At 48.7% G+C, this 9,566-nt stretch overlaps 1 protein-coding gene across 2 annotated transcripts in view; it reads right to left on the reverse strand.

Annotated features, from left to right (window-relative positions):
* The window catches only part of si:ch211-51h4.2 (uncharacterized), a 121,351-nt gene that overhangs the window by 37,484 nt on the left and 74,301 nt on the right, over positions 1 to 9,566 (reverse strand). For both annotated transcript variants that reach the window (XR_009708642.1, XM_061240638.1), the window contains exons 9-11: positions 7,054 to 7,153; positions 6,531 to 6,589; positions 5,249 to 5,313 (exon numbers count right to left, since the gene is read on the reverse strand). Coding sequence is in view for 1 of the 2 variants with exons in the window: in XM_061240638.1 (XP_061096622.1) it covers positions 5,249 to 5,313; positions 6,531 to 6,589; positions 7,054 to 7,153 (224 nt within the window). In the remaining variant the exon portion in view is untranslated. The remainder of the gene's footprint in view (positions 1 to 5,248; positions 5,314 to 6,530; positions 6,590 to 7,053; positions 7,154 to 9,566) is intronic.

Here is a 9,566-nt window from a genome sequence, read left to right on the forward strand (position 1 = left end):
CCCCGTGACTGAACACAGCCCAGTCTCTCAGGGAGCAAAGGCACGTGTTTAAGTAATCAGACGCCTTCCCAGTTTGGGGTGAATTCAGAACATTTGTGCCTCAGCAGTGCCTTCCGTAACGCAGAGGGAAGACGCTGAAACACCCGTGTTCCTGTGGAATACGCTCCGGCCGGGCCGGTATATGATGAAAAATGGAGTCTGATTAGATACTGTATGTAAAAATACTGTATCCGCTCAGAGACATTTCCACTCCACCACCTTTATCAATCTCCAGACAATGTTTGATTTATGATGCAATTGCAAAAAGCCGTACGAAAAAAATAGACAATTGGGAAGGTGTAATTTATTTGAGTAAATCTCTGAGCTGTCACATTAGTAACACACACAGCGCTGTAGTGTGCTGGGTCCATGTACCGGAGAAAGGGCTTCTTCTTCCCAGCCGAAGGAAGGAATCGCCCAAGGAGCACCAAGCCCAAGCCTGCCGTGTTTCCAGAGCTCTCATTGGCTGCCGTGTTTCTGGAGCTCTCATTGGCTGCCCATGCCCTCAGCTCACAGATTCCATACCATAGCCCACGGCAACAATGACATGTGACCTTTACTTATAGGTCAGAGTGAGGCAGGGCAGAAGGGGAAATGCTTTTAAAAATATATATATATATATTTTTTTAAATCAGCATCCGCACCACAGCCAGGCTTGGAACACAAATGTAGGTGAGGGAGGTGAGGCCAGACCCCGCGGGCTGACGCATCATCTTCCTCCTCTTTCCCAGCGCTGTCCTCACAACCGCTCCCACGGCCCATGTATTCTAATCACCGCCTGTGCGTGTGTGCGTGCACCTGTGTGCCATTTATTAGCACGGTTTATATACGTGGCAGCGCCTTCTCGCAAACTGCCATTTTCTAACTGCCATCAGAGCATCACTTTTCAAATGCGGCTGGATTTATGAGCGTATTGAATGGATTATGGGTCTCAGTTTGCCGGCTTTGAGACTATTTATCAGAGTTTATCACTTGATAAACAGAGCGGGCGCTCACCCTGACACACACTGCTGAAGAAGAGCTCCCCGCTCTGTCTGCGACATCTCACACCTCACATCTCACATCTCACACCTCACATCTCACATCTCACACCTCACATCTCACATCTCACATCTCACATCTCACATCACACATCTCACATCACACATCACACATCTCACATCTCACACCTCACATCTCACATCTCACATCTCACATCTCACATCACACACCTCACACCTCACACCTCACACCTCACATCTCACATCTCACATCTCACACCTCACACCTCACATCTCACACCTCACACCTCACATCACACATCACACATCTCACATCACACACCTCACATCTCACATCTCACACCTCACATCTCACATCTCACATCACACATCACACATCTCACATCTCACATCTCACACCTCACATCTCACATCTCACATCACACACCTCACACCTCACATCTCACATCTCACATCACACATCACACATCTCACATCTCACACCTCACATCTCACACCTCACATCTCACATCTCACATCACACATCTCACATCACACACCTCACATCTCACATCTCACACCTCACATCTCACATCTCACACCTCACACCTCACACCTCACATCACACACCTCACATCTCACACCTCACATCTCACATCTCACATCACACATCACACATCTCACATCACACACCTCACATCTCACATCACACATCACACACCTCACACCTCACCTCACACCTCACACCTCACACCTCACATCTCACACCTCACATCACACATCACACATCACACATCACACATCACACCTCACCTCACACCTCACACCTCACACCTCACACCTCACATCTCACATCACACACCTCACATCTCACATCACACATCACACATCACACATCACACATCACACATCACACATCACACATCACACATCACACATCACACATCTCACACCTCACACATCACACATCTCACATCTCACATCTCACACCTCACATCTCACATCTCACACCTCACATCTCACATCTCACATCACACATCACACATCACACATCACACATCTCACATCTCACATCTCACATCTCACATCACACATCTCACATCTCACATCTCACATCTCACATCACACATCACCCCCGCCACCCTATAGCTCAGACATGGGAGTCCTCTCTGCCCCCCGTGTGTGTGTGTGTGTGTGTGTGTGTGTGTGTGTGTGTGTGTGTGAGAGCGTGTGTGTGTGTGTGTGTGTGTCTGTGAGAGTGTGTGAGTGAGTGAGAGCGTGTGTGTGTGTGTGTGTGTGTGTATGTGTGAGTGTGTGTGTGAGAGTGTGAGAGTGTGAGAGCGTGTGTGTGTGTGTGTGTGTGTGTGGGTGTGTGAGTGTGTATGTGTAGGCTATCACACACACACACACTCTCACAGACACACACACATATTCACACACACTCACACACACTCACACACACACTCTCTCTCACACACACACACACACACACACACACACACACACACACACACACACACACACACACACACACACACACACACACACACACACCGGCACCGCCACTCCTGGTTACAGGCAAGTCACCTTGTTAGTCTCATACTCTCTCTGCCCTCAGAGTTCTGCTGCTGTCGTCCTCTTCACCGGCATTAGCCATGCTTCTGACCCTGCCATTCGTCCATGTTCCTGTCAATCTTCATTAAACCACTGCATCCTGCCCACCCCCCACCAATCAGAGGATGACATCTCTTTCAAATCACCAGCCATGGCCCGCTGCGCGAAAGCCATTTACAGATGTGTGCAGCCTGTTCATGTAGCTGCATGCAGCTGGTCTAAAGCCATTTACAGATGTGTGCAGCCTGTTCATGTAGCTGCATGCAGCTGGTCTAAAGCCATTTACAGATGTGTGCAGCCTGTTCATGTAGCTGCATGCAGCATGCAGGCGAGACTTCTGGAGCATGTGAAAATGACACGCAGGCCCGGGCGGGGTGAACCCCGCCTCACGTTCTACAGCCGAACAAACAGTTGATTAGACTAAGCAAGAGACAATCCTCCCCTCAAGCAATGCAGGGTTAAGGGCCTTGCTCAAGGGCCCAACGGCTGTGGGGATCTTATTGTGGCTACACCGGGGATCGAACCAGCAACCTTGCGTGTCCCAGTAGTGTATCTTAACCAATACGCTACAGGGCGCCGTGTAAATATAATTCTAAAAGTTTGTTGTGTTATTTGTCTTTAGGGAGTCTGGTGCTCTAGAGTAGCAAAGCCGGGGCTGATCACAGATGCACGGTTTGTTGATGTGCTGACTTTACGGGTTCACGGTGATTGCAGGAAGAGCGATGGAGGCGGTTTGGAGGCGGTTTGGAGGCGTGGAGGGCCGGGGTGCTGCTGGCTGTGTGCGTTAAATACGGGCAGACGTGATGAGATGCTGGGAGACGCTGGGAGGCGCTGGGAGATGCTGGGAGACGCTGGGAGACGCTGGGAGACGCTGGGAGGCACTGGGAGGCACTGGGAGGCACTGGGAGACGCTGGGAGACGCTGGGAGGCGCTGGGAGACATTGGGAGGCACTGGGAGACACTGGGAGACGCTTGGAGATGCTGGGAGGCACTGGGAGACACTGGGAGGCGCTGGGAGACACTGGGAGACGTTCGGAGCCAAAGCGCAGACGGAGATAAACCTCGCGCTCAGAATGAGAAGTGTTCTGCTCAGGAGTACGGACACATCTTTCCCATCGCTGAGGGCAGATCCCCTCTCCCCGATCCTCACCTCCCTCATCATCCCTGCCAACATAATTGCTTTTGCTCTCTCGAGTAAAGCTCCAACCGACAGCTCAACAGGTTGTGTTCAGACGACTGAACGCACCCGCAGGCCAGTGAGCACTGAGAGAGGGAGGGGCCAGCGCCCCCACCCTGCTCCGGCTGCACATTTCTTGGCTTGTTGGTTTCGATGTGAGATTTGGAGACACGTGCAGCGTGCAGCGTTTTCTAAGAGAACGAACAGATGGCAGAGCTGCTTTCTCTCATGTGTTGAGCAGAGACCACGAGCAGAGACTGGGAGCGGATACTATGAGCGGAGCGGAGACTGTGAGCAGAGACTGTGAGCAGAGACTGTGAGCAGAGACCACGAGCAGAGACTGTGAGCAGAGACTGTGAGCAGAGATCGGGAGCAGAGACTGTGAGCAGAGATCGGGAGCGGATACTATGCGCAGAGATCAGGAGCAGAGATCGGGAGCAGAGACTGTGAGCAGAGACTGGGAGCAGAGACTGGGAGCAGAGATCGGGAGCGGAGACTGTGAGCAGAGACTGGGAGCAGAGATCGGGAGCGGAGACTGTGAGCGGAGTCTGGGAGCGGATACTATGAGCAGAGCAGAGACCACGAGCAGAGACTGGGAGCGGATACTATGAGCGGAGCGGAGACTGTGAGCAGAGACTGTGAGCAGAGACTGGGAGCAGAGACTGTGAGCAGAGATCGGGAGCGGATACTATGCGCAGAGATCAGGAGCAGAGATCGGGAGCAGAGACTGTGAGCAGAGACTGGGAGCAGAGACTGGGAGCAGAGACTGGGAGCAGAGATCGGGAGCGGAGACTGTGAGCAGAGACTGGGAGCAGAGATTGGTAGCGGAGACTGTGAGCAGAGATCGGGAGCAGAGATCGGGAGCGGACACTATGCGCGGAGACTGTGAGCAGAGATCGGGAGCAGAGATCGGGAGCAGAGACTGTGAGCGGATACTATGCGCGGAGACTGTGAGCAGAGACTGTGAGCAGAGATCGGGAGCAGAGATCGGGAGCAGAGATCGGGAGCAGAGACTGCGAGCGGAGACTGTGAGCAGAGATCGGGAGCAGAGATCGGGAGCAGAGACTGTGAGCGGATACTATGCGCGGGATCGCTCCTGAAGGCCGACAGCACTCAGACACCTCTGGGCCTGGCCATGTTACAGTAATCAGCTGCCTTATCACCTGTTATACGGTCACCGTGGAAACACAACCCAGGCCCCGTTACCAGGGCAATTACCCTCCCGCAGATACACTCCCTGCCTACTTCCTGCTGCACTCCGATTGGTTAAACTTTCTCATTTAATGTTCCCAGATGAGCAAGCATTGTTTTTTTTGTTCTTTTTTACATTAACCCATGGAGGTCCTGTTCCTGTCAGGGTGTATTTATGTAGGGCATCTATAATTCATAAAAATAGAAATGATATAATACTAATAATCTGTAGGAAATATACACCTACCATAAGATGTTGAGCACAGTGCAGGTGAGCAGCCCCCCCAGGATGGCTCTCCTGAACCACAGGATCTGGAACAGAACAAGGCCCGTTACCCCTGTGAGGTAGTGAGCAGTGTTAGGTAAATAAGAGGGTGTGTGTGGTATTGGGCAGCAGTGTTAGGTAAATAAGAGAGTGTGTGGTATTGAGCAGCAGTGTTAGGTAAATAAGAGTGTGTGTGTGGTATTGGGCAGCAGTGTTAGGTAAATAAGAGAGTGTGTGGTATTGGGCAGCAGTGTTAGGTAAATAAGAGAGTGTGTGGTATTGGGCAGCAGTGTTAGGTAAATAAGAGGGTGTGTGGTATTGGGCAGCAGTGTTAGGTAAATAAGAGAGTGTGTGGTATTGGGCAGCAGTGTTAGGTAAATAAGAGAGTGTGTGGTATTGGGCAGCAGTGTTAGGTAAATAAGAGAGTGTGTGGTATTGGGCAGCAGTGTTAGGTAAATAAGAGGGTGTGGTATTGGGCAGCAGTGTTAGGTAAATAAGAGAGTGTGTGTGGTATTGGGCAGCAGTGTTAGGTAAATAAGAGTGTGTGTGTGGTATTGGGCAGCAGTGTTAGGTAAATAAGAGGGTGTGTGGTATTGGGCAGCAGTGTTAGGTAAATAAGAGTGTGTGTGGTATTGGGCAGCAGTGTTAGGTAAATAAGAGTGTGTGTGTGGTATTAGGCAGCAGTGTTAGGTAAATAAGAGAGTGTGTGGTATTGGGCAGCAGTGTTAGGTAAATAAGAGAGTGTGTGGTATCGCGCAGCAGAGAGCAGCTGCTGTGTTAATGACAGAGCCTGGAGGCAGCACCTGGCTGGAGATGGTGAGACAGTATTTAAGGTGCGTTTCTCAGACCATTACCCACCAGGACACCCTGCTGCTGGGCCACACTGCAGGAGAAACAGCCTTAATGGAGACTGGAGCTCCAGAGCACAGCTGGGTACACTCAATAAAGCCCTGTGTGTGTGTGTGTGTGTGTGTGTGTGTGTGTGTGTGTGTGTGTGTGTGTGTGTGTGTGTGTGTGTGTGTGTGTGTGTGTGTGTGTGTGTGTGTGTGTGTGTGTGAGAGAGAGAGAGTGTGTGTGTGTGTCTATGTGTGGGTGTGTGTGTGTGTCTATGTGTGTATGTGTGTGTGTGTGTGTGTGTGTGTGTCTATGTGTGTATGTGTGGGTGTGCGTGTGTGTGTGTGTCTATGTGTGTATGTGTGTATGTGTGGGTGTGTGTGTGTGTGTGTCTATGTGTGTATGTGTGGGTGTGTGTGCATTTGTGTACCTGATTTCTGTTGTTGGAAATTTCAGAGAATAAGAAGGGCATCACATTAACGATCCCACCTGCAGGAACAAAACACAAACACACTTTCAGTAGCTGAGAGAACCAATTTAAATAAATACAAATCTTAATGTTAAAATCACTGGCGCAATTCCCCGTAATGTGTTTTAAATGTGAAAGCAAGTCACAATAGTTTACACTGAGGGAAGCTGTATAAACTGTGTAAGCTGTATAAAATGAAGTCAATCAAATGCGGGTATGCTCTGTGCTACAGTAAAAACCAGACACCAGGTCACCTGGCAACCAGATTCTGTTAATGGCCAATCAGTTTGTGTTGTCATTAAGCTTCTGGAGGTTGTGAGAGGGGGAAGGGGATTGTGCGAAGATCTCGCCGCTCCTCTAGCTGCCAGGAGATCCCCTCTCAGAGTCCTGTCACCAGCTCACTCACCCCGTGTTTATCCCAGTTCTCTCAGAGGGAAAGTGTTTTTCACCGCTGTACTAACGTGTGTCGACACTGGAAACCTACCCAGAGCCACAGTGCCCATGAGGAACGGCTTTCCAATCTGTGAAAAGTCATTCGTCGTCTCCTGGCGAACTTCTGAACCCACCACAAATGTCACAGACACCTTGGAAAAACAGATTGGGGTAAATTAGCATTTGCAAACAAATACACCAATTTTAAACACAGGTATCCCCAGTACACAAACCTGTTAACATAATTTGACTAATAATGACAAATGATTTCAAATTGTACACCTAACAACAAAGCAGGCAGTCTCAGAGAGGATACAGGGCTGCGATTGTCAGGAAAAGACGATTCACTACAAAAACTCTGAAGACAATTATCTGAGAGCTCAGGGAAACAAATCAATTTCAGGATTTAATCTGGTTTCATCGAGTTAAAATACTTGGAATAACTGCACTGAGAGAGCCAGTCAACAGCACAAACTCTGCTGTGAAAAAAAACAACCAAGCAACTAATCAATATCAACCAGGATCAAATGATATTTTATCAGACCTGAATAACTCATTGCACAGCAGTACCTCAGGAACAGTGTGAAGAGAAACAAAGAGGTCCAACAAAATTCAGAACAAAACCTTTTTTATATTATTGCAGCCAATGCCGATAGATCAAACCTATCAATCAAATCCAGTGAATTTAAACTTTATTTAAACTTAAACGGAATGACCACGGTGGATTTTCATGGAATTACCTCAACAACAGAAATGAATGTAGAAATATGGTTAAACAACATCATGGAATTACAAAAATAATAAAGGCATATGTAAATTGTAATTATACAAAACATATAATTTAATGACAAATAAACTGCAAAGGAAAATGGCCCAAATGAGAACCTTAATATACCCTCCTGGGCTACATTAGCACTCTCGGGCTTCGCAAATTCCACAACTAACATAACTTTGTATATGATCATTTGTTAACAATAGTTTTATTGTTCATAGTCCTACTGCAAGTACCATTTAAAAAACAATAAAAAATCATGAATATGCATAACGTTCCCAATGAGACACTGTGAACAGAGCTGAAGCAATTTGTGTATGACTGACGGAACTGGGCTAGACAGTAGCAGGGATGACTGCATTGTGGCGTTTCAGCTGTAAGGACCTGGGATGAATCTGACACAGTTCTGGTGGAGTGTGTTTCAGCTGTATGGACCTGGGATGAATCTGACACAGTTCTGGTGGAGTGTGTTTCAGCTGTAAGGACCTGGGATGAATCTGACACAGTTCTGGTGGAGTGTGTTTCAGCTGTAAGGACCTGGGATGAATCTGACACAGTTCTGGTGGAGTGTGTTTCAGCTGTATGGACCTGGGATGAATCTGACACAGTTCTGGTGGAGTGTGTTTCAGCTGTAAGGACCTGGGATGAATCTGACACAGTTCTGGTGGAGAGTGTTTCAGCTGTAAGGACCTGGGATGAATCTGACACAGTTCTGGTGGAGAGTGTTTCAGCTGTAAGGACCTGGGATGAATCTGACACAGTTCTGGTGGAGAGTGTTTCAGCTGTAAGGACCTGGGATGAATCTGACACAGTTCTGGTGGAGAGTGTTTCAGCTGTAAGGACCTGGGATGAATCTGACACAGTTCTGGTGGAGAGTGTTTCAGCTGTAAGGACCTGGGATGAATCTGACACAGTTCTGGTGGAGTGTGTTTCAGCTGTATGGACCTGGGATGAATCTGACACAGTTCTGGTGGAGTGTGTTTCAGCTGTAAGGACCTGGGATGAATCTGACACAGTTCTGGTGGAGTGTGTTTCAGCTGTATGGACCTGGGATGAATCTGACACAGTTCTGGTGGAGTGTGTTTCAGCTGTAAGGACCTGGGATGAATCTGACACAGTTCTGGTGGAGTGTTTCAGCTGTAAGGACCTGGGATGAATCTGACACAGTTCTGGTGGAGAGTGTTTCAGCTGTAAGGACCTGGGATGAATCTGACACAGTTCTGGTGGAGAGTGTTTCAGCTGTAAGGACCTGGGATGAATCTGACACAGTTCTGGTGGAGAGTGTTTCAGCTGTAAGGACCTGGGATGAATCTGACACAGTTCTGGTGGAGAGTGTTTCAGCTGTAAGGACCTGGGATGAATCTGACACAGTTCTGGTGGAGTGTGTTTCAGCTGTAAGGACCTGGGATGAATCTGACACAGTTCTGGTGGAGAGTGTTTCAGCTGTAAGGACCTGGGATGAATCTGACACAGTTCTGGTGGAGAGTGTTTCAGCTGTAAGGACCTGGGATGAATCTGACACAGTTCTGGTGGAGAGTGTTTCAGCTGTAAGGACCTGGGATGAATCTGACACAGTTCTGGTGGAGAGTGTTTCAGCTGTAAGGACCTGGGATGAATCTGACACAGTTCTGGTGGAGAGTGTTTCAGCTGTAAGGACCTGGGATGAATCTGACACAGTTCTGGTGGAGTGTGTTTCAGCTGTATGGACCTGGGATGAATCTGACACAGTTCTGGTGGAGTGTGTTTCAGCTGTAAGGACCTGGGATGAATCTGACACAGTTCTGGTGGAGTGT

Source organism: Conger conger, chromosome 4 (genome assembly GCF_963514075.1).
Source record: "Conger conger chromosome 4, fConCon1.1, whole genome shotgun sequence".
In the NCBI taxonomy this organism is placed as follows: domain Eukaryota; kingdom Metazoa; phylum Chordata; class Actinopteri; order Anguilliformes; family Congridae; genus Conger; species Conger conger.